Raw genomic sequence first — 26,135 nt, forward strand, 5'->3', positions numbered from 1 at the left:
GTCAACAGGAGCACTAGGCTGCTGTGTACTCGACTCCTCACCAACAATAAAAAGATGTTAAATAAGCAGGCAGGGATTTAGTTAAAGGTTAATTTGTGTTAAACTAAGGATGCAACTCGAGAGTCTTCTTTACTTTAGAAACACCATCCTTTTTAAACACATCTGGCAGCAAAAGTGTAAACATATAACAGTATCTTCAAAATGCATATTTAACTAACATGCAGAACCTTTTCAGCTTAGTACAACTGATTATTTCACTGCATTTAGAACTGCTAATTTAAAAGTGATAGGCTTTAAACATGAACCTGGAAACAATATTTCTTCTTTCTACCCTGACAACAATGCCATAAGTGAACTAAATGACACTAGGAAAGAAAAAATAAGAGTGGATCATTTATGCATAACCATCGGAAGCAAGACCAGCCAGAGTATCAGAAACTACAACTGAAAAGCACAAACCAGAAGAAGGGTTACTCCCAGAAACCTTTTTCAATGTCTAGGGTTCATAATGGCTGTGAGACAGTAGTAATATGTATGTAACTACTTACAATCATTCAGCTCCCAATTGCAGTTATGTGTCAATGCATGATAATGATGTAAGATGTTAATTTGTGATAAATAATGTAAAAATCCCCATAAACAAATTTAAAACAAAAGTGAACTAAAGAGGCAAGTTGGTTGTGTGGCCTGGGTTCCTAATATACTTTAACAACATTATAATTTATTAAATGAAACACAAGAGAAGATTTTGTACAGCACACATCCTCAAGCCTTGTATTTCGAGGTCCGCTTATATGTGATATTAAATTAAAAGGAGGGAAAGTGGAAAAAAAATACTTACCTAGGAGGAAGCTGGGAATAATCCCAGGTTTTCTCGTTTCTCAGTGTTCAATTCATCCACTAGAAGTATATGCTTTGCTTCCCCTACACCCACCCTACTGCCAATCCCCCCAACCACTGCGCTGGCATCAGTGCGGCCCTCGGTCACATCCCACACCAAACATTTTGTCCCCTGGGAAAATGTTCGCATGTACCCATGGTCTAAAGTATAGAAACAGAAGTCTTTTGCACAAACCTCTAAATCTCTTTGGTATGGGAGTCGATGGCCTCTGGACATGACGATTCATCTTATCACCTACTGAGTAGATGCTTTTTGTAAAAGGCACAGGAGCAGATGGCGTCAGTCCACGAAAATTCATCCCTTCCATGAAGTAGAAAGAGGAGAACCCCCCTTAAGACACTCATTCTCTTCTTTAGTGGAGTCGGAGAAGGCAGCCTTGACATGAGACGCTCGGTCCCTTCCATGAAGTAGTAGTTGAGATGGTAGTCATCTTGAGGAGGTTGTATGATATCGAGATAACTAAAACTCATGTGTGCACCTCCATTCTTGTGATACCAAAAAGCACAGCAGCACCATCATTGTTTGCATCTAAATATGTGCAAATAAAGGCGCGACTGTGCTCGCAAACCTGTTTTACTCTTTATTTCTCCAGTTCAAAATGGACAAGGGGAATTTGCGGGGCATGTCAGTGTTTCTGGTTTCTCCTCAGAAGCCATGTGTTACACACAGATTTTGTCTTATGGAAGCCTCTGCTTGACATGATGTTTTACGTTTGCTTTAACAGGCTACTTAGACCTCCTCATGAGCAGTGTCTGCCATGTGCCCTGTTGCTTTAAAAAACTAGTCGCTCTGGTGTAGAAAAAAAAAATAATACGAAGGAAAAGATTTTTGCCTCCCTGCCAGGAATGCAGGAAAAACTGGCTGAGCAACCCAGCAAGGCAAACAAGGATAGCTGTGCTTATTAAGTAGAAAAATAAATCACCATCCTTAATGCGTTTAATTAACTAGGGCCAGTTTATTTGCAGAACATGATTTCTTAATATATACCTGCATCAAGTGTTTGGCCCGCTACTTCTCTCTTGCTTAGTATTTCATGGCCTGCTGCTTAGAAGGGCCTGGGCAATCCATCCTTCCATAGGTTGCAGCGTTGCTGTTCATAACTTATTCGAGTCAGGCAGTCTCTGCTTAAAGGGTGAATAATAATCTGCTGTGAACAATAAAACTTGCCCTCAACAATAGCCATATTAGGCAACCGCTCTTGTTATCTCACAACGTACAGATATCACCACACTGGTAAATGCACCTTTTTAGGTCTCGGGCCTAGCGTACACTGCGCATGCAGTGTCGCGCAGCGAGAGTCCTTTTCCCGGGGTTTATTTCAACTATGGAGCCAGTTGCAAAAGAAGATACATCGTGATTTGGCCGGGGTCACACCATCTGGTCAAGTTAGGAAGCGAGGCCTAGGGCCCATATCTCCTGAATCCAAGGTCGGCAATATTAACCACTGGAGCTCATCTGCTATGAAGTCCTGTGAGCCTTATGTGACATTGTACTTTCCTTTGACTCCATCATCCTTAAGGTCTATGCAATCCTTTCTTATCCACAGTCTCTCAGACCTCTTCAGAAATGTCAGCAAGGTCCTTGTACTCTGAATTATGGGAACTACTCTTCTCTAGGGCTTAGAATATTGAACTGCAGGGTTTCCAATTACCTGAGTGCTGTCAGGACCCCATTTCCGGCCTTTTTGTTTGACAGCCTGGTGTGTTCTGGGAGTTGTAGTCCAGGATTGATTCAAGGAAGCCTCTTACACTGACATAGCAGTGATTTGCTAAAGAAAAGCCCAGGGCCAGAATATCGTATTATGATCACATCAAGCTAGGTGGTACCTCTTGAGACGAGCCCTGGCAAAGCAAAAAAAGAAAGAAATTGGCAAAAATGTACTAATATGAAAATGTGGCCTAAAAGCCCAGGCACACCAGCAGTAACACTTATATGCACTCTCTTTGAGGTGGCTGTGCATTTGTGATCAGGCAATATGCCATCACTCACAGTGCAAGGCAGCCAGTGAACAAAGTGGGCTGACCCTTTGCTTCGTAGTGTGTGCGGTGATGGGCAGAAGCAAAATGTGACTTAAACTTCAGCAGACGAATAGATTAATAAGGCTGTATTTTTATCATGTTTTTTATTGGAGAACATGCAGCTGGTGAGACCCAAAAAGGCAACACTTTTTGTAATGCCTGGCATTGGAGCAATATCTTTCCCCACAGAGCGGCACAGATCCACTGTTGAATGCAGCCCCAATTTCGAATTTCTTTGCATCACAAACGAGACCCTCCACATAGGGAAGCCAATACTACTCTATGGAAAATATAAGGCCTTCAGCAAGACTGGCCCACAAGCTTCTTCCCAGCCGCATTGCTTCACCCCTATGCAAAGTTCATTTGAATCATAATCTCAGATTCCTCCTCTCTCCTCTGGAGCTCCCATCCATTTCATCTCCAAAATACCAACATATAAGGAATTTGAAGAAGGACCTCTAATGTCACCTCTTCCTTGCAAACTCCCTGATCTGAAATGAAGGTCACCACAGAACATTTTTAGAAACTTATTGAAGAATGAGTGTGCCTTTACCTCCATTTGTTTCTTCAGCCAGAGAAAACACGGTTCCTGTTTTATTGTAATCTAACCTATTGTTCTGTAAATACATTGTCTGCTCCCTATTTGTGATTTTAGTATGTGTAGACATGCTACTGCCACTTTTCAAAGAAATGGACTTGCAAAACGCTGGAGCCGAAGCAGAAATTTCCTGCAAATGAAAATATTGTTATATAAGTAGATAGACAGGCTGGCAGGCAGGCAGACACAGACAGATAGGACCCAGTCGAGAGTTATAGTTAGGACACGTTTATAAAGGAAATCGATTTTTTGGGGTTTCCTAATAACTTTGGTGGCTTTAGACAAATCTTCAAAAACCTTTCCAAAAAAAGGCTCGCCCTCTTGCCCTCCTTCCTGGAAAGTTTTGGGGTGATCCGCCAAATGAGGGCTGAGAAAAACGCGTGGTCTCAAAATAAATTTTAAGCTACACAGTGATTCAGAAAAAATGGCTGAATGGAATTAATCTACATCTAGCTGAAATCTAGTTCTTTACCCAGATAGCGTGCTTTTTTTTGTCATTTGGTGTAAGTCCGTTCAGTAGCTTTTGATAAATGAAAACCCAAAATGTATGTATATTTCACACCGCTGTACCACCAAGGAGTTCCGCAGTGCCACGAGCTCAAAACACCGATCTGATTGGCTGGCCACAACCTGAAGAAAAATTTGTTTTCGCCATTTTAGGACTTGGGGAATCAGTCCAGTGTCCTAAAAAACACATTTCAAAAAGCATATGGGAGAAGGGTAGGAGTTCTCTGATTCCTTTCTTGTTACGGAGCCTCTCTCGAGGTTTGAAATAAAAAATAAAAAAAATCTTTTTGTGGCGTAGCAGATCCACAGGGTTGCCACAGCGCTCAGGGCGACTCCCCCATGGGAATCCGCAGTAGAAATGCGACAGTACAAAAAAGTAATGGGGGAGGTGGCTTGGATGCCGGCAGGCTGATGGGTGCTGGGCCTGTCTGCCCAACCCTAAAGGCTAAAGGCTGTGCCCGTTGCGGGGTAGGCTGCCCACTAGCAGCTGAGCGCAGGGCCTAGTCACAGAGCAGGCCAGCGCCCAACCCCATGCCCAGCATGGCCTATGCTTGGGGTGGGGTTGGGTGCAACTTTTGGGTGCAGGGCCTGGTCGCAGGGAGAGCGATTGGTTATTTTTTTCAAACAGAATGTGTTTTAGAATTAGACTACACTCTCCACTCTTGCTTAGCCAGTGACCTGCGTTGTTCTACTCCGAGCTCACCCTTTTTCACACTGAAGTGTGCAGATCAATCCTCAGAACAGTGGTGATGCATATAAATCTCCTGTATTATCTGCAAGGCACCATGTCACCCTTGTTTTGAGGAAAGTCACTTTCAGAGAATGCACTGGCATATTTTCACCAAACCTTCACCTTCAGTCATTTGTCATTTAAACTAAACTGTCAGAAAAATGTGATGGTCCAAAGGCATTTTAACCATAAGCTTATATGTAGCGGTCAGATCTCTCAATGATGTTGACTAGTCACAGTCCTTTTTTTCGTCCCGTTTGGAATTTCTCAATGTGCCCTTATTTTTGGTATTTTAAATTGACGAAACCTAGTTCCAAGAAGCAACAGAGAGCGTTAGATAGCAAATGTTTACTGTAGCAATATCAATTAAAACAGGTGATGTATATATTTCAGTATAAAGTGAGGGACATGTAGTTGTGACAGTGCTAGATAGGAAAATGCACAAATGTTCTACATTACACGAAGCCACAACTTACTCATTACTTTCATATTTACAGTTTGAGACGCAGAATTTAATTTTTTTGTCCAAGATCACATGATTGTGGTCACGTGCGGAAGCCGTGATTAGAAACAATGTGCTTGGGATGTTAAACTAAGCCAGTAAGACACGTTACTGTGAAAGAACATTGACGCTCGGGAGTCGCCTATGAGATTAACTCGTGCTATGCATTTCCTTTACAAAATAAAGCGATTTTATCAATTTGTGCATGAATTATGCTCCTGTTTCTGGAAAAAAAAGTTATTTTCATTCTGACAAAAAGAAGCTAACCTGGTGTAGACATTGTAAATTGTCAAATAATCATTTGAAGGAGAGTTGGGGGCTCCCCCTGCCACCGCCACACGTTTTGGAGTCAGCAGCCAGGCCAGTACAAGCACAGATGTCTCTGAAAGTACGCTTGGGAGGGGGGTGGAGGGGACACTTGTGTCCCCTGTGCACTCTGCACACACGTGTTATTTCTAGCCCCTAAAGTGCGGAACGGAAATAAAGTCTGGTAAAGTCAGCACGACAAACGTACTGTGATTTACGCTCGCAAGGCCTGTGACATTTAGAGGTACATAAAGTTTGGGAGCGGTGCAGAGGGCTGCAGCGGGGGCTAGATGTGGCCAAAACCCCGGGCTCCGCTGAGGTGGCGATAAGACAGTGAAGGTCTCCCCGTCAGATCTGCATGACGTTGAATACTGCCATAGCTTCAGAGGGGTCTTACACCCCCTAATAAATGTATCATTTAGTAAATAGTTGTGAACAGGAGCTTTCAGTTGGGTTTGGTAAGGTGTCAGATATCACATGTCATTTTTAAATACTCCGACAAAAACACACACACACACACTCTTCTGTTTTGAAAGTTTTAAAGGTATTTTTATTTTAAATTGTGCTTGTAGTACGTACTCCTCCCCAGGGCTTTAAGTGGGCCGGGTCTCACCGGTGCTGAGCACCAGCAGTTTCTTAAAGGAGGCCTCGAAACGGGTTCCTATCGGGCTCAGTTTTGTGCCCTGGCACAGGCGGGCCGTATTTTTTCCGGACTGCAGTGACAGCAGGCACACCAATCCACGCGTGCTCTCACTGCTCACTTCTCACTAGAGGAGAAGTTACGGCATGACCTCATGCCAGGTGAGCATTGTAGGGGAAAGGAAATTCTTTAAAGAGAGTCATTTTCTCTCTGGATTTCCCTTCTCTTTTTGAAACTCAGGAGCAGCAACATTGTTGTTGTCACCAGGGCTTTAAGTGGAAGCTTTTTCAATATTAATAAACAAGTCAGAGTTATGGTTTATGTATCTTATGCAACTAACAACCATTGACAAAGCCAATAGTTCTAACTTGTAGGTATGATGTTACTTGTTGTATCATATATCTGGATGCAATGAATTAAACCGCAAAATACAAGTCGGGTGGCACACTATGCTTAGCACAGAGTTTTAGCTTACATGTTTTAAGCCAAGCCCTTAATTACATTGGCCACACCCCTTTGAGAGACCCCTCCCCAGATTTTTCATCCCACTTAACCCCTTCGACGCTGATGACGAGCTGGGCTCGTCATGAGGTAGCCTCCTCGCACGCTCATGACGAGCCCAGCTCGTCATGTAACATGCACTTTACAAATTCTCAGCGTGCGGGCGGAATTCCGCCCGCACGCATCAGGTTAAAGCCCTGCCCCTCACTAGTTGCACTCCTTTCACTTTCCATCGGCCCTAAGCCACTCTCACACACTGCTACTCATGTAATAGTTATCATGTTATGCCAGCGTGATTGTTGGAAAATTTGAAGCTCACACAACCTGGTCTTACTGATCAAACTACGCCCCTGGTTAAAGAGGAATAACAGCCCATTGAGTGAGAGGAGAGGAGAGGAAAAACAAGGAGTGACAAAGTCAATAGGTCTTGCAAGATCTCAGAAAGTAGATGGCAGAGTTTAGCTTCACACATGCAGAGACCCATGTGTGGCAGTTTGTGTAGAGTAAAAGTTTTGCAGTAAATATTCTAAGCATGCTTAGCGATCAAACACATGTATTGAAGACTTGGTGGAGCCCTCTTTTCATTTTTCTTATGGGGGTTTCCACTCAAGTCTGCTCTATGAGGCTTCTGTGCTGTATGTAGCCAATGGAATTTGCAAACTGCAGTGGATTATCCGCCACTTCAAGGAACATAGTCCCCGGGGTAGATAACCACTATATAAATGCTACTGCAATGCAATAAAGTAAGGCCAACATTTTCAAATAATGAATTTTTGAAAGCCTTTCTATAATCGTATATTTCATTTGTCTATTGCAGTGTCAAAATTATTTTGCCCTTCTTTTTGGCTTTTTTTCATCCTTGTGTCTAGATTTATTTCAGTGTGTTGATTTTAATCACTGAAAAAAACTTCTGCTGTCTCTGTATCTTGGAGTAACGTATCTGATACAGTAAGATTTGATATCATCCCGGGCAGACTATCTCAGAGCTCAGCCTGCTTGGTAACTGGTATAGTTGTTGACAAAGAGCAAAGCGGTCATGAATGATCTAACTGATGTAGATGCGTCTTTGAAGCACACCATTCTACAAAAGGAGCAATGTAACCTGTCAGGTTGCGCATTTGCGACCTGCCTTTTATTGACCCTCATCATTGCTCCGATTTCATTTTCTGTACTCACTGTGGTCTTTAAGCAGCTCAATGCTGAAGCTAATACAGCAGTCTGACCGGCCACTATTTCGGATTCCACTTTATTTGATAAACCTAGAGACTCTTTAGGAGGGATTGTTGAGAAAGCAGGTGTCCACCACTGCTTCCCTGCTGGACCACTGAAGTTGTCATCCCGCAGAAAGTACTTTTTTTTTTTTTTACTATGTCCACTGGAGAAGTGCAGGTTCATGTTGGAGGTCACAGTGCTTCAGGCTAGAGAGAGAGGCTTGTTTCTCCAACACTACAACCCTTGTTTTTGAATCATTAAGTAAGAGCATTGACTGCTTCAACAGGTCCACCTTTTGAGGAATTATATATATGTAGACTTAGACTGAAAAGGCTATGTACATGGATAACTGATGTGAGGCAGTTGAGGTGAAAATAAAAGGAGCTATGATTAAACCCCAAATTAATATACGTGAAGCAAAGGCTTTGCCCACTCTGCTGTATGCTTAGTGTTTTGCACTGGGCTGCAGCCTTGGGGCAGCACTTTCTGCAATTCAAATTGACTTCAATTCAACCAGTCCTAAAAATACTTGGGGACTTTATAACTTTTCCCAAAATATTTCAGGACTGGAGTTAGAGCAAATAAGGCTCTTGGAATATTTGGGGGAAAGTTGCTCTTTCCCCTCCTATTCTAGGACTGAAGTTAGAATAGTAAGTTTGATCTCCCAGTGTCCACCACGCCCCCTGCTGCCAAGAAGGCGCAGTACAAGGCAAGAAACATGAATGTGCCCATTCTGCCCTCCTGCAGTAAGGAAGGAGGTAAGCCATGTTGTGACTGCACCTGGAGCCCCTGGTGGGGTCTGTAACTTTCCAGGTCTAGGTACTGGTGGACAGTATCAGAGTGGCTGATGGCTTGAGAATAATCAGAGCGCCAACATCCCAACAGGCGCCTGTATTTCTGCAAACTAAAGCTCAACCGAGGTCACCAGATCAGAGTCCACATGCCAGGCCAAAAACAACCACGCTTGATAAGAGCTTAGCAAATCCTGGTTCTCTACCGAAGCCTGCAGCATGGTGGACCTTTCCAAGTAGACTGAAAGAAGAAGAAGTCCCTTCATTGGCCAAATACTTCAATTATGTGCATACATCAATAATTGATGTATGCACATAATTGAAGTATTTGGCCAATGAAGGGACTTCTTCTTCTTTCAGTTTAGTTGTTTTTTCCCCTCCGTCACTTGGCCACATTCGCTCCTTGAGGGGGTCCCATTATACATGGACCTTTCCAAGTAGGACATAGTAGACTGGAGTTAGACGGCAAGCGTAGCCGGGTTTCCTGCCAACCTATGCCTTTAATTTGTGTTGCTGCCTTAGTCTTGCCTTCTTTTTGGCTCCACAGCTTTCATTGCTATAAAAATGCACGTAACAGTTGGCCTTCTGCACTCCCCACCCCCTTCAAAAATAAATATAAAAAATCATAAAGAATTGTTTGCTTTTCAGGAGGGCTGACTATTCTGGACGGTCTCCAGCTACCTTTGACTACAGCTCACGGCTTGAGTTTTACTTTTTGCCTTGTGGGCCTGGGTGTTGAAAGAAAAATACCCTTGAATTCGTTGACACCAAGTGTAAAATGTATTTTTCATTTTTCTAAACAAAATAAGACGCTCATTATACATGACTAATTTAAATTGTTCATAGCTGTTGCCAAAATCCTAATATTTTAATGGCTTAACACAGCAATTCAATTTTAGCAGTTAACTACAAAAACATTCTGTGTGACTTGCTGAAATAGTTTATAGCTCTTCAGCTGTTTCCATCTAACATTTGTAGGGAAAGATATGGGTCACTAGGGGGACACATTTCAGGACTTTTGAGGTTTACAAATAATAATTACAGTTTTTGGTTGAAAGTTTGTCCATAAAGTTATGAGAACTTAATAACTCTCTCAGTTTTGGGCCATTGTTAAAGCTTGAAAGCACGTAATTTTTGGCCAATCACAGTTTGATGAGCTGCTCAAGTCCTAATTGAACAAAAAGGTACAATTCAGTATTCCTGAAGTCCAGGGACTTTATTGTACAAGATGTCTTAAGTAAGAACTAAGTTTGATGCAGTCACAAAATATTCAAGTTCCTCATGTTTCATTGATAGTTTTCGCTAGGTATGGGCCAGGAAAAATATAGTCTTAAAATGTTTCCATTGTGATCCTGGGTTTCCCAAACGTCATGGTTTGGGATACGGATATTGCATGAGATCAAGCGTGAAGATCATCAGGCAACAGAGGAATCTTGATGTTACCCTGTTTGATAATGTTAATGTGGTTAAAATACCTAGCCACTGCAGTGTGTAAACCGGAGGATCAGAGGGGTGGCACTGGGACAGGTTTGTGCACCAGAAAAGGAAAGTTTGTGTGTGACCCTATAACAGGTACAATGAAGGCCTCATCTGGAGCAAGTTGCACCATCAGCAGGATGCAGCATGGTAACCAAAGGAGACAAATAGCCTGTATGCCTTATAGCAAAGGAAGGAGATGGGACATAAAAGGTCATTCACAGAAGACAAACCCACATCAACTCCCACCTGAGGAACCCCCACTGGCTCCCCGTAAACAAACGATGCCAATTCAAGCTGTTGACGCACGCCTATAAAGCCCTTCACAATCAAGGACCTGCATACCTCAACCTCTGCCTGAGCTTCCTTTTTCCCGGCCAGACCCTACGCTCTGCTTCTCTCTCCCTCGCTCACACCACCCGCATCCACCGCAGCAACAGTGGAGGCCGTTCCTTCTACCTCGCCGCAAAATCCTGGAACGACCTTCCCATCCTCATCAGGACACCCCCCTCGCTCAAGGAATTCAGAAGGGGACTCAAGACCTGGCTCTTCGACTGAAGACCCATGCAGCCGATCCCATGCAGCCGATCCCAGTGCCTGGATACCCTCACGGGTGATAAGTGCGCTCTACAAATCCTGATTGCTTGACTGACTCACTTTCCTCTAGCATATATCCCAAAGTCAAGAATGCCGTTCCAGATCATGCGTTTAAGATATGAAACTGAAAAATTGATTTTCATGTCTAGCAATGTCATTTAGTTGTAGGCGTGCTTTGAAATGCAATGAGAGCGTGTCCCATCATGCTTTGTAAGTGTTGCAATTAATGACTGCACTCATAAAGTAATTGAACACTGTTGCTAAAACAATAATAACAGTTAAAACAAAGTAAAGCCTGTCGTTTAGGGCTGACAGGGATCTATGCAGAGCAGATGAGACTGGTGTTCATTCACTGCTGCCTAAGTCCATGTCTGTGGATACATCTCCCATAAGCAGTTGGGGGAGTATCTTGTTGCTCCAGTGGGTAAAATCTGTGACATGCTGCAAGCTTGCTAGACTATAGTCTGCAAACACTTTTGATGGTCTAAAAAAAGTATTTCTTCCTAGCCACTGAGCTCAGAAGCAAGCAGGTTCGCGGTTAGATCACAGATGTAGACGCCATTATGGAATAAGGGGAGTTTATTTTTAATTTTTAAAAAAATCTGTGGCCTGTGAGAGAGGCTGTAGCTAGAAGAGTCCTGAAAGTAAGACAACACCAGAAAGTTTGGGGAGTCCAAATGGACACAGTTCTGAACCGTTTTACAGAAACATACCTTAACACCGATGGCCCAACAGACGTTTATGGTTGCATGCCTTTCTTTCATGGTGGTTACATTTAAAACCCTGAAGACTGGTACTGTCAGGCGGTTGCGGGGCCTAAGTCTTCAAACCATCATCAAACAATGTGGTTTAAAAATTACAAAATAAGTCCTTAATCCTTTTCAGGAAAGATAATAGCCAACTTAAACATCGTATGTGAGACGTCAGGGGAGGTGGGTAAACCAATGGATTTTTACTCTGTTTGACTATATCCCAGTGTGATCCTATTTATTAAAAGAATGGTGGGTGGTGTTTAAATAGCTGTATTTGAAGGGCAATCAGCTTGTTTGTACTTTTTTTGTAATTCATCTTTTAGGTTGTTGTGCTCCAACACCCAAGATAGAGTTGGTGTGGTACAATGAATGATTTAAGTGAGACATACTGATGAAAGTCATAAGACAGTCTGCCCGCTGCAGAGACCTCTGAGAGTTATGAAGTTTGACAGGGTCCATAGTGGGTTATGCTGGGGTTTGGCAGATGAGGAGGGTCGAAGGATTTGAATTGGGGGTGCAGAAGACTGCAAGGGTGGCAAATTATTGCTTGGAGACGAGAGGGTGCCCTAATGTATGGTCTGGACATCCGTCGGGGGATGGAGGGTGCCCGGCTACTTTGCACTTATGGTTTTGCAGGCCTTTGAGGGCTTTCTTGCTTGGATTTGGAGGGTGGTAGAAGGAGGGAAATGCCCTGCCAGGGTATTTTGAGTGCACTGTTTAGGGATTTATATAGGACTCACACATCCCTTATGATTTGTGCTCAGCGTTCTAATCGCGGAGGGGCCTCCATGCAGTAAATAGCAAACACCTGGTTAAGGTCCGAGCCCGTTCTGTGCCGTTTTGTGGCGCGTGTGCATTGCTGGTCGTTTAGAGGGCTGAGCCCGAGGAAGTTAGTAAATTGTGCTGGCAGTGGAGTGCGCGGGGGGCTCATCCATTGTGCCGAGGCCATGTAGACTAAGGAGGTCCTAATGTGGTGTCCTGGGGGTCTTGCAGGAGGTTTACGAACAGAGGGGTCCGTCATCCCCTGAGCGGCGGCTGCTGGAGGCCGCGCGGAGCCCGTCATCATTACGTGGCGCCTCTGATTGCATCGCGCGCGCCGCGGTGATCAGGCGAGGCGGCTGCCAGGTACCTCCACGATGCGCGCGCCGCCATCTGGAAGCCGTTAGGGCTCGTGGCAGCGGGGCCGGGCCTCATTTCCTCCCACCAGTAATGTTATATAGGCAGCGAGCCTGCGCTGCCCTGACATAATTGAAAATTATGTGCACTGTCGAGCCGGTCGGTGCGCTGAAATGCAGGCTCGTAAAAATATGTGGTGCAGGTAGCCTGTGGAGAGTAGACTGCACTTGGCAAGCAGGGAAACATTCGTGCAAAAGGAGACTTAAAGAAAGTACAGTTCCTGCACCCGATTCTCCCTGTCAGGCCGGACTATCTTTTCAATGAGGGCAGTTTTTCCTTGGTCATCCTTTTTATGCTCCCCTAGGTCCCTTGATAGAATCAATGATCTTTGGTGCAATAATTTTGTCGTTCAGGATTTTACTGCCCTTCTGCAAATGTTTTGTGCACTTCTACTTGAATAATCGACGATCCTAAACGCTTTACTTTTTAAATTGTAGTATGTCTAAAACGATTAATCCAGCGCTCCTGCGTGCTGAAAGTTACAATAGGACCAGGAATAGAACCAGGTGCACTGAGTTACTACTCAGTTTTCTTACAAAAAGTCATTTTAAAAAGGTTGCCACACCTCTCACCCTGTACTCCCATGTTGCTGGATCATTCTTCCACGTGGTACTTAAATAGCAGAAATGTAAATGCGGAATTGAGAAAGGGCGTTGCCTATCACTGAGTTTCTTAAACCTGTTTGTCACTGCCCGATAAATCAATTAGAACATATAACCATCGCAGTAGTGTTGAAATTCGTGTCAAGGCGTGCCAAACTTGGGTTATTAAAGAAAAATGGAGCTATGTCAAAAAGAAGATTGTGAAACCCATAATGGAAGCAGCGGGTTCCAGCAGAAGGGCGGTTCGATTAGAGGGGTGATGTCTATAGAAGGGGTTTGGTCTAATAGTGTAATTGTGCATTAATGGAAGGGGTGTGATGTAAATGACTGTAATGCCCTAGAGGGCAGCAAATGGTTGTGGTGTTTATGACTTTTAGCAAAAGGGTGGCTGGTCTTGAGTATTTATCTATTGAGGTGCCTGGTACAGGGTTTCACATATACTAACAGCTATTGCAGAGCACTACGCCTAGAGAGACACCCAAGGAGTGAGGTTTGAGTCCTGTTGAGTGTCAGGAGGATCCTTTCTGAGTTTCTGCAGATGTTACCTTGGGACTATTCTTCAGTCCAATGATGATCTAAACGGTTCTGTTTTTGAGATCTTTGTTGAAACATAGGCAGTTCTGTTCTGCTTTAAAGTGTGGGTCAAAAGAGCTCCACCAGTGATTGATTGCTGGCGTTGTTGGGTTTTCAAAGATCATTGCTGGATTAACCACAAAGTGGCTGACTGGAGATTCTGTGGCGAGGAGCTGTGTGGCGCCTCCCTTCCAGGTATCCAGGCTTTTGGTCCAGTGGGCCTTGTCTAAAAATGCTTAGATCTAGAAATAATAGCCTTCGCTCCTCTGTGAGCCAGTTATGGTCATGTTTCCGTAGGTTTAAACAGCGGCAGCCTGATTTTGAATTCTCTTCTGTCAGTTTATAATCTTCACAGGGAAAGACATGTAAATAACGATTCAATAATCTGAGCATGCAGTTTGAATACCTGCAAGACCCTCTGTTTGATTTGCAGTATGCCGTCTTGCCAGAATTCTCCAAAGCATTCACAGTTGCATGTTGTCGCCTGTGCCAAAGGTGCTGATTTGTGGTATGAAGTAGAGGGTTGTGTTGAAGGTTATTCTCAAGTTTAAGATTTTGAGGGAAGCAGCCAGAGCAATTCCAAGTTAGGGTTTGGGCTGAATAGGAGCTTAAGTTGAGTCTCCATCCAGTTAGATCTGTGTATGCAAATGCAGCTTTCCTGCATGCAGTCATGGCTCCGGTCTGATCATCAGGTGGAGTTTGCCCGCCCCATGTATACAGTTCTCTAGTTAAATACGGATTTCAGTGTGTTACTGGTACACTGTTGGAAGGGATCTGCCTGTCTATCTGTCTGTTTCGCCCTCTCAATATATATATGTGTGTATGGTGTGATCAAGACACTGCATAGTGTTGAAACGCGTAGCGTAATTTGGGAATAAAACCCTTACATCAGAATCTGTCTCTGAGTGCGTACTTGCTGAGAAGCAACTTTGAAGTAATAGAAAAGTAACGGCCGGGGCTCGCCGCCGATGTACGCCACCTGACGATGGGAGTAATGGTCTCAGAAGAACCCACTCTGTTTGGATATATATATATATATATATATATATATATATATATATATATATATATATATATATATATATATATATATATATATATATATATATATATATATATATATATATATATATATGGTATATATATAATACAGTGTAGTAATGTGTAGTTGTGCGTGAGTCCGAGGGGCATTTTTTGGCTATGCTAATAAATTTGACATGGTTTGATGAATCTTCACAACACCCCCCCCCCCAAAAAAAAGTTAATCCACTCCAGCTCCTTACTGGAAATTTTGGGGTGATCTGCCAAGCTGGGGTTGATAGAAAAAGGGATGGAGGGTCCCAAAATACTTTTTCCCTTTTAATTTCCAAAGGGAAAATAGAACAGCTAATTTTATGGTGGTCTGCCAAGCTGGGGTTGAGAGAAAAAGGGATGGGGGGGGTCCCCAAAATACTTTTTCCCATTTAATTTCCAAAGGGAAAATTGAACAGCGATACAAAGAAAATGACTGTACAGAATTACACTAAATGTGGCAGAAAGCTAGATATTTACTTAGAAAGCCCACTTTTTGTTTTTCTGGAAATATGTTCAGCCGTTTTAGAGAAAGTGAGGTTTAAAAAATTGTAATATCTGTTGCAGCAGGAGACCCGTCGGAAAAAACAACAAAAAGGCAGTCTGATTGGCTGGTGAGACCGAACAATGCAATTGGTGACCACAATATGAAGGAAAATGTAGCCGCCATTGCAAAACTCTGGGGTCAGTCCTAGAGTTATGGAAAATAAAGTATATAAGAGGGCAGGATACAGATACACTGACCCCTAACCCTTTTATGGAGGAGCCCCAGAGGGACCCTCCCTAAGCACAAAATTAAAAAATTATAAATATTTGGGTCGTCGTGGAGCCAGCCAGGCTCTCTTTGTGATCCCGCAAGGCTCCTGAGAATGTGGGGTGTGGGTCAGTGGATTGTTGCCCTCTCACAGAGGTTGGTCACTGCAGGTAGTGAGCCTGAGGCTAGGCCCTGTGGCTAACCCCATGCCGCCACATCTAAAGGCCGTGTGCGACGGGGGGTAAGCCCCCTGCATTGGATTGGCTCTTGATGCATTCTGCTACTCCCTTGTTTATCTACTAAACCAATTTTTATTTCTGCAAAATGGTCTACAGTGGCGGCAAAGGGACATCTTTGGTGCTACATTGAAAAAAATGAAATTAAAACATTTACTGGCCCAAAGACTAAACAGGTGCCAGGAAGTGAGTGACTATCGCTTTTGTTACAGAAATGATAGAATGTTCATTTGAGACCTGACCAATTTCCAAATAGCTCTTGCATTGATTCTGGAAACAAAATCCTTTGATAAAGAAGCTTTCAAACAAACTTGTCATGTTCAGAGTGAACATTAAAAGGATACAAAACAAAAGATGAAAAACAGAGATACAAAAACCTATACATAAACAGAAAATAAAAACTTTTGTCTGTCTTGGCATCCTCTGGTGAATTATGCATCAGACATGCTACCGTTGTGATGAAGAACACAGCCATTGTGCTCTAATCATTCCGTTCTATCCATTCAAAAGTGTATTCAAAACTTTACACCCTTTTAAGCGGTTTTGATTATTATTAAAGTGTTGTTCCTCGAACTAAACATTACATTGTTGTGTGTGAATGTTTTTTTCATTGCCTCTTTACGAATGAACATTGTGCTTTTCTCCCGCTCCATGCATAACTTGCTGTGTATTCGCTCACTCTATTTACAGTTTCTTTTCATTTTTCTTTTCCTGGAACTCATTTTGTTTCCTTTCTCTCATTTGTCTCCTCCATCCAGTATCTGCAGATGAAGTGGCCGCTACTTGATGTTCAAGCAGGGAGCCTACAAAGCCGACAAGCACTCAAGGACGCAAGGTCTCCCTCTCCGGCACACATTGTAGTAAGTACATCTCTGAAAGAAATGCTGTTTCCTGTTTGATGGCCAAGGGCTCGTCATCGCTGCCTACCACGTCACCTTTTGTGCGTCAATTCGTTTGTCATGGATTTTGCTGCTGTGGTATGCTACCTAATTGTTGAATTAACAGTAATCTGTCCTGATTGGTCAGTAAGAGCATGTGCAGCTGCATTGGACAGCCATATGATGCTCAACCATCAATAGGTTTAATTCTGCGTATGTGTTTGTGCGTATTTCAGCCTTTGTTGGAACACCAGCAACATCATATCTTTTCTCCAACCATGACTTTGTGAACTTAAAAGTTGGGATGACCCCTTTGCCTAACAACGACCTCGCAAGGACAAATCTTAAGGCACAATAACCAAAAATGATCTGCCCACTCACAATACTCAACTAAAACTGTATACACATTTTCACTGCATGATTATAATTAGCACTTACATATGTGGACCTGTCCGTAAAAAATGTATGTACAATCCCATGGGAATCCTGTTCCTAATTTACTTGCTCCAATATTTGCTTAGAAGAAAATGTCAAGGGAAGCTTTTCATGCTTAAAGAGTGCCTATGCTGCTGGCGACACAGATGAGATCCAAATATCGGAGCACCAGGAAAGGCAGGTGCAGCCAGAATAACTTGCAGGACTTTGCCAATGCCTGAAATCACAATAATGGACTAACCGTTGGTGGTCAAACTGTAAAAAGGGACAAGATATCGATCTAAAAACTACATTTGCTAAGTCCGAGCAGTAGCCGTTATTGTTCAGAATGCTTTGGGGGCCATTTTATGTGGTAGAAGAGATTCTCTTGCTGGAGATGCCTTTAAATAGTAAGATTATTAATCCGTTTTTTAAACCATGGGCTAGATTTGGTTGGCAAGGCACAAGAAGGCCAGAGAATAGTGTCAGACACTGACTTTTTTGTCCTACATAAGAAACTTTGCTGGTGCTCTATTTGTGTTTCACTGTTGTCTTAAAGCAACAGAATGAATATTCAGACCTTATTTTACTCACACGGACTACAGAATGACATGTTTTCAAGGTAAAACAATACTTTTTTTGGTAAATCAACATATGCTTGTAGTATAATAGGCGAGAATGGACAAGCTGCCTGTGCTTACCTAGATGTGCATTTTTAAAGTACGGAAACTGAATTTGAGTCTTCTAAGGTAACAACCTCTTGCCCTTTTTGTGACCTCTCAAAAATGCATCATTGTCTCTGCACAAGATGGACCATAATCCGGGGAGTCTGTTTTGATGACGTAGAAAAGGTTACAAATACAAAATACAGTGGAAAGAAGGATTTACTGTCTACCGTTAATGCTTCTCTAATAATACAGGATTTGTATAATGGCAGTGTGTGCCATGGTCTATAATTCCTTTGCCTGCGTAAATTGCATGTTATGCGTTTTGTTTAACCAGGGGAGACTACTTTAAGGTATGCATACTAAAGTACTTGGGGCATGCTTAAGATCTTTCATTTGAATTTAGTGAACACGGTAGAACTAGGTGTACGTTTAATCTAGTCACCTTTATTTAGTAGACACTGTAGGACACCATTGACTACATCAGCAGGCATTGGTGCAGTCCATGAATACAATTACCGAGCGAGTATGAGGATGCATGAACCAGTGTATACCCCTTTCAAAAGTGAGCATCCAAAGAGTCCCTGTAAGGCACAGTCGGTTTGCATCGACACAGGGCACAGACCTTACATTTCCATTCATAATGTGCATATACTTTATGGGTCGCATGTCTATGTCCATAGATTTGAATATAGTTTACTTCCTCTAGCCGTACTGCATGTAGCTTTAGGTTATCGAGTGGACTGAGTAGGCGAAAGTGTTCCCATTGTAGCTGATCCATGTATCTCTTCTAAAGTGTGCAAAGAAGTTGGACCGTGTACTGCCATCCAGTGTCTGCGCACAGCAGACAGTGTAACCTCTTTGTGTCTATAGAGTTCATATAGGGTGCAGTCTCAATGTGTCTGCTGTTGCAATTGATTTTGCTAGTGTTGTATGAAAGCAAGCATTATTCATCACATCCATGCTGGTTTTCCAGTTTTAAAAATGATGCCTGCAGTTAATTCTCCTATGATCTGTGTTTGCCAGTGGCAGCTTTTTTCAAGGGTAATGCATTCTGATGTTCATTGTCTAATGTAGATTCCATCTTTGTGAGGGTGTTCACAAGTTTTGGTAAGCCCTTTAACCGTTTTCTCAGATGCTCGGTGAGCGGATTTGTTTGACCCAGTTAAAAAAATCACTGCCCGTTCTGCAGGTTCTGTGTGAGGCTGGTAGTCCATGTCTGCCATAAAATGTGCCCAGTGTGTCAGAAAGCCTTCTCCTTGTTAACCTAAGTGTGTCACAACTCCATGACTTGCAAACTGCATTCAGTAAACTTTCCTGACGTGCCTGTCTTATTGTTATGGATTTAAATAACTTGAAAAGGTTTGTGTAATGCTGATAAGTTCCACGCTGGCCAAGACTGACCATTACATGGTGAGAACGAAGTTTCAATCTCATTGTGTACCTACACTGTGATACCTAGAAGCACCCAGAAATCTATCACAAACAATCGTTGTTAGATCTTGCAAATGTAGTCGTCTGTTGATGAAAGACTTTCTGATAGAGACTTCTGGTCGCAGATTCCTCACCTTTTGACCGCATCTGATTCTTTTTTTGCGCTTACAGACACGTATCTGTAACACCCTCTCGTATCTCAGAGATGTTTATGTTGGGCTTTTTTCTTCTAAATTTCTACTGTGTGCAAGGGATTCACCCCCTAAAACGGCAGGTTTCAAGCCCAGTAGTGACTGGCGTACACAGATTACTGTGACGGATCCCAATCAGGTGTGCCTGAGGTGCCTATGGCAAAACCACGGCTTACGGTCTATGGAGACTCCGCGTCGGTGAACCCAAAGACCATCAGGGGAAACCGAGGTGAAGCTCTACATTGTCAAGCATTTAGAAGACTCCACAACGGGACTATTCCAAGTCCCGCTCCGCATCCAAAACTCATTCTCAGTCCCGTTCCTGTTCCCGAGGTCGGTGGAGCTGCTCCAAAGGTCAATTTTCATCACATTCCAAGTCCTCAGGTAAGTGTAGGAAACACCAGAAGTCAAAGGGGAATTCTGCTCCCTTGTGCCTCTCGCATTCGACTGAACAGGTGTTGGGGTTAACCCAAACTTCTTGATCCTGCTCCTGAAGTTAGCTGACTTCAGAGAAGATTCCACAGCTGATCCCGGTGCAACTTGAGTTTCTGGGGCTTTCAGCCATGCTGCGCCAGATCAAAGAATTCTGCACAGCCATGCTACGGATCTTTCAATCCCTAATGACTCCTTCTGCTGTACCTGTGGGTCCCAAGGAGCCAATAGGCCCTAAGCCTTAGATAGCACTGGTGGGTTCGCCATCTGCACCAGCTGGACACTCCACACTTACCTTCCTCCACCTCTTATTCCTACTCCACTACCCGAGCCACAAGCCATGCTGACGCCAACTTTGCCATCTGAAGGAGCAGCCCTTTGACATATGCCACTCCCGAATATGCCTGAGATACCGCTTCCTCAGCTTGACTTCTAGCAGGCTAGACTAAATTCTCTCCCTTCCCTTTTTGGGACTGACTCGGTAAACGATTTTGACCCTGGAGATGAGTTTGTTCAGTACTACCAAGATGACAATTGGAAAGAGGATTTGCAGGATGCTAGTGGTCTTATTACCTCTGTAGAGACTGCTTTTTTTTCTCCCCTTGGACTGCCCATGGAAGAGTCCGTTTCCTACACAATGTTTATGCAGAGGGCGGCCAAAGTGCTCGACTTCCCGAACCCACCTTGGATTTTAAAACAAATGTTTTGATCTAGGTCCTCTAACAGAGAAAAACATCTTCTGAGCAGTTCCTTCCCTTTAACAAGGCAATGATGGATACCTTATTGGGGCATAAGGCAACCCCCCCCCCCTCCCTGTCAATGGACAAATTGCTAGGCTTTATCGCCCTGCTCTAGGCGATCAGGGTTTCCTTTTGCAGCACCCTTCGCTGGAAAGCCATGTGGTGCAAGCTTCCACCAGCCATGCTAACCCACTCCCTTCGACAGGGAATCTAACGAATAGAAACGTTTGTCAAACGTGTCTTTTCTTCTACCAGCTTGGCCCTGTGATCTGTTAATGCCAGTTGTTTGTTGGCACGATACTCCCAACCCTTTGGGATGCATTTGCTCAAATCCACCCTGGTGTGCCTGAAGAGCTTCAGCCTGTGCTTTCTCAAGCTATCCAAGATGGTTGTGATGCTGCCAAGTTCCTGATTCATTGTGGCTTGGACTTCACTGATTCCATTTGGCGGGGCTATAAGCACCACAATAGCACTTCGTCACCATGCATGACTGATTGACTGGGCTCTCAGGATGTCTAGCTCTCCTTGATGGGCATGGTCTTTGATCGGACTTGTCTGTTTGGGGGCAAAATCTGATTCCGCTATCGAGCTCTTTAATATGAGCTGGGCTAACGCTCACTCTCTGGGTCTTTCCGCCCCACCTCACCAACAGCAACAGCTTCCCCTTGCAGCCCCACCTGCCAAACCTCTCAAGTGTGGCATTGCAAGACAACAGTCACCCAGAGGGAGGCAGAATCCACTGATTATTACTCGGATGGCAAGCAGTCATATCGGACAGTTGGATCCTACAGATTGTTCGTAAAGGATATACGTTGTCCTTTCTCTCTTCTCTGCTGCATCTTCCATGGTCCTCACAGTGACTGACAGAGGACCATCTGTCCATTTTGCGGCAGAAAGTGAAAGTCCTTTTGGCCAAAAGGGCTATTGAGTTTTCCGGTGCCAGAAGTAGGGCGTGGTTGTTATTCTTGCTATGTTCTGGTGCCCCTGTTCTAAATCTGCCACCTCTCAATGCCTTCTACCACCAAAAAAATGCAAATTGCTCACCATGGCACAGGTCCTGTCTGACTTCTACCCTGGAGACTGGATGGGGATGTTTGACCTGCAGGAATCCTATTTCCATATTCCCATCCTGTCTGTGCTACCTGTGTTTCGTGGTCGGAGAGGAACATTTTCAGTTCACTGTGCTCCCCTGTGGTTTCACCGGCGCCTCTCTGGTGTTCACAAAAGTGATGGTGGTGGTGGGAGCACACCTCGGAGGTCAGGGGTGCCAGTCTTCCCCTACCTTGACAACTGGCTGTTGAAGGCAGGCTCACCCCAGGCAGTTGTCAACCAACCCTAAACTATGGAAAACCTCCTGTAATCTTCTAAGTTCACTCTCAACGTGCAGAAGCCCAACCTGGCTCCTTCTGAGATGCTCCCCTGCATCGAAGCCACTATGGGCATGGCTCAGTTTCGTGTCTTTCACCAGGGAAAGGGTCCAGGTCATTCAGATTATGATCCTGATTTTAAGCCTTGGTCCTGGATTTCAGTGAGGTAAACTCTGAGGCTGCTGGGACTGATGGCCTCCTGCATCCTTGCAGATCGAGCATATCAGGTGGCATATGCTGGCTCTGCCGTGGGATTTGATGTCTCAATGGCTCAACATCAAGGGGACCTCCCCGACTACGTTGAAATTTCAGAGGAGACTGCAAACAACCTGCAGCGGTCGGTACTGTAATGTGATTGTGTCAGTGGCAGACCCCTTTCCATACCCCAACCACAGTTGGCAGAGGTGACTGGTGCATTGCTTCTGGGTTGGGGTGGGCACCTGGGAGAGGGGGAGATCAAAGGCCTTCAGTTATGTCCCAACTCAACATCAACCTTCTAGACCTGATGGCCATCCACTTGGGGTTGAAAGCCTCCCTTCCGTCCATTAATGGGAAGCTGGTACAGGTGTCAAGGAGAAAACCACTGCCATGTGGTTCTGCAAAAACAGGGTAGGATGGGTCACGAACCATGTATTCCATGGAAATGGCCAGACCACCAAAGAATTTTCTTCGTGGCGCAGCTGGTGACAGGCTCATTGAATTCCAGGATGGACCAGCTAAACCATTGACACCTAATGGATCATGAATGGCAGCTACATCCGCTGGTGGCAAGAAGCCTCTTCCACAGATGTGGAGAACCGTGGCTCAATCTGTTCACCACTGCCGAGAATGTGCAATGTTCGCACTTCTACGTGTTGGAGTTCCCTAGGTGCCTCTTGCTCTGAGACTCATTCTGCCTCGTATGGAACTCTCACTCCTGTATGTCTTTCTGCCTATTCCACTCCTGCCCTGTGTTCTCAAGAGGATCAGGACCAATTGAACCCAAGTCATTATAGTGGCTCCAGATTGGGCACAGACAGTGTGGTATCCAGAACTCCTGGACTTGAGCATTTGTCCTTCAATCATGCTGCCATTCTGGCAATGCCTGCTGTCGCAGCAACCAGGCAGGGTTCTTCACCCTGGCTTTCTCGATTTCTACCTTCATGCTTGGAAATAGAGTGGCGACAACTAGACATCTTTGTCTTTCCTCCAGAGGTGGTTGATGTCATCATGGCAGCCAGGCATCCCTCAACAAAAACTGTCTATGCTTTTTGTTGGGTCACATTTGTGGCTTAGAGCAGCACATTCCAGACTGACCCCCTCCAGGGCCAGTAATCTGACATTCTCCTATTTGCTTTGGTAACTACTTAAAAGGTGAGAAATGTGTGGTTAAAAGTCTCTAACAAAAAAACAGGTTACTTACCTTTACTATATGCTGTTTATAGTAGACTCTAGCTGTATATTCCTCACCGACCCTCCCATCCTCTCCATTCTGTCCTTTAAGAATATCTATTAATAAGATCCCAAGTCTAGGATTCTGCACACGATGTACCAATTTGCTTTTGGAGGTCTGCGTCTGGATGTGTGGATATTGTCAAAAGCAACTGATGTTAGTGCTCTGGACTGGTGCCTATGTAGGCCCTTCAAGTCATTTCTGGAGCTGAACAGCGTCAGTTTGAAGCTGCAAGGTGCCACCTTCCGGCGCTCAGAGATATTGATGAAAAGTTTCTGGTTCCAGTTTGACGTCTGGGGAATATTCAAAAGGTACGGAATATGCAGCTAGATAGAGTCTCTGCCAGAAAGATCGTTACCAAAGGTAGTTAACTTCTCAGCAGAGTTCTGTTGCTCTCCTTTCCAACCCTCACAATCCATTCCTGTTTTATTTTTGGATGACTTTGCAGGTTTAATTTTCTGCCCAGCCGTTCCTTTCTAGAGAATTTGATTTGCTCAATTGACATTTTTTATTTTACCACTCCAAGATGGGTGCCCGCCATCTTGTAACAATAAATTAAAAGTAAAATTGAAAAAAAAAGGTGCATGCTTGACATGTGCATATGCATTATGCTTGGATGGCCATAAAGTAAGAAAAGTGATGCTGTGTTGTCATGGAATATATATGTACATGCTTGGTGTGGCAGTTGCAGGCGTGCCTGTTCGCACTAGAACTGCAATTTTTGGAAGGACTTTTTCTTACCTTTTGCCAAAATTGTTCAGCATCAGCAGCAAGCATTATTATCAAAGCTAAAACTTTGAGAAAGGCATGGGCAATTGGCTTCGCCATTGCTTGTTGGTAGAAGATGTGAGGCTGTTATTATGCTGTGTGTCTCCAGAGCTTTTTATTTTAATGTGGTAGAGTTGGCTTTCGTGCATTGTGGTGATGAAGGGCCCTTCTTATCGTTGATTGGTGGTGAAGACGACTTATTGTAGTTGGTGAGGTAAGCTAGTGCTAACACACCCACAATATCTGTGCTTATGTAGACATCATAAATTCACACCACAGTAGGGAAACCCAGCTTTTCCTTTTTGAAATTAAGAGCGCCATTGGCTTGTCCAATATAACATTTATCATCGCAAAGCTTGGATATCAAAGTGGGTATTAGTGGTAGCATAAAAACAATTAAAAGCAGGAAGCTGTCTTCTATTTCTTAGTTTTTCTCTTTTAAATTAATAACATTGTAATTGCAGATCTCTTAACCAGAACAGCAACGTATCTTTTGGGATATCTGGAATTTATTTCATAAGCATTGTCTGTGATGGCAATGTTTTCTTTATTAGCTGGTTTTAAGTTTGTTTCTGTGTGGTTGCATGTACAAACGCACTGAGATTCGTAAAAACATTTGTTTGTAACAACATTGTAACAACTTTGTACTGTAAATAGGATTTCAGAAAGTGACTATATGCTTAGGCCAAGTGCACTTACTTGTCCTTCAGCTTTATAAATATTACTCCCTACAAATTGGCGTTGAGTTCATTGGTCTTAGAAGGGGGTCTTAAGGAGATGGTTTAGTACGATTCATACCTTTCAACACTTAAGGGACAGCAATCGTTGTATTATCCGCATTAATGTACCGCACCGTCCTCTTTGAACGGACAAGAGAGCCGCATAAACCCGTACATTGAACGAGATAGGGGCAGTTATCAGCTACCCCGTGGGAAGGGGACTCTGCAGACACAGGGCTGGGGTTTGAGTTTGCACCATACCCTGGGATGACTCACTTTTCCACTGGGGCCATATTGGAGAGCAGGACTGAAGTTTGGCCCAAGTTACTACCCTTTTTTCACAATCCCATAAGGTTACACCCCAGATGCACAAAATAAAGGTACGTGCAACATTGGCGTTCTTAATCCATAAGAAATCTAGGCTGCAGTCCTGTATGGATTGGCGAGGTCTGACGAGATCTCGAACGCTATTTCCAGAGCTCCGATCAGGCACGAATCGAACCATCTTAATGCCATTCAAGGAAGCATAATTGTATTTTGGGTCTTTCTGAAGTCTGTGGCTGTGCCAGGGAGCAAAGGGTTTCGTCGTCTTCTGCACATGCTGTAAAAATAGCCCTTCCTCTGCCTGCCTTGCGAAGCAGTTTTCTGGCTGAGAGCAGTGTTCCTCCTCCTGTGCTCTTTTGGCCAGCACTGTGCGCTGGGGGGTTGTCTCTTTGACCCTTAGCATTTAGTACGACCCTGCTCTGCACATGTCCTGCTTTTCAGGGAGGGTTGTCTGAACACAGAGGGAGGCGATTTTTTATTTGGTCCAGGGCAGAACTGGTGAGCAGCCCTTAGCAGAAAGAAATGACGTTAATACAAACGATCCTGCGTGTACATTTTGCATTGAATTACCTTTCGCGTCTGACTGTGTTTCCATATAGGTAAGCCATTCTGTGCCCCTCTGGTGATGCAACATTGTAGCCCCACGTCTATGTTTGTGGAATGTGAAAGGTTTTGATATCCAAAATCCTGTCATTTTACCAAATAAAATAAAGAGGTGCCTTGTTTTTCCAGAGTTCTGGTACAGTCCTGAGGGCAATAGAGGGGTGACTCGCCCTGCCCCATGCAAGGTATGAAGAAACACAATCATACTCCCAGGGCTGCCACAAA

At 43.9% G+C, this 26,135-nt stretch overlaps 1 protein-coding gene across 50 annotated transcripts in view; it reads left to right on the forward strand.

Moving 5' to 3' along the window:
* TCF7L2 (transcription factor 7 like 2) overlaps positions 1 to 26,135 on the forward strand; it is a 358,366-nt gene that overhangs the window by 183,588 nt on the left and 148,643 nt on the right. For all 50 annotated transcript variants that reach the window (XR_013594849.1, XM_078643821.1, XM_078643824.1 and 47 more), the window contains one exon: positions 16,702 to 16,803. Coding sequence is in view for 49 of the 50 variants with exons in the window: in XM_078643821.1 (XP_078499947.1) it covers positions 16,702 to 16,803 (102 nt within the window). In the remaining variant the exon portion in view is untranslated. The remainder of the gene's footprint in view (positions 1 to 16,701; positions 16,804 to 26,135) is intronic.

Source organism: Lissotriton helveticus, chromosome 5_1 (assembly GCF_964261635.1).
Source record: "Lissotriton helveticus chromosome 5_1, aLisHel1.1, whole genome shotgun sequence".
NCBI classification, from domain to species: domain Eukaryota; kingdom Metazoa; phylum Chordata; class Amphibia; order Caudata; family Salamandridae; genus Lissotriton; species Lissotriton helveticus.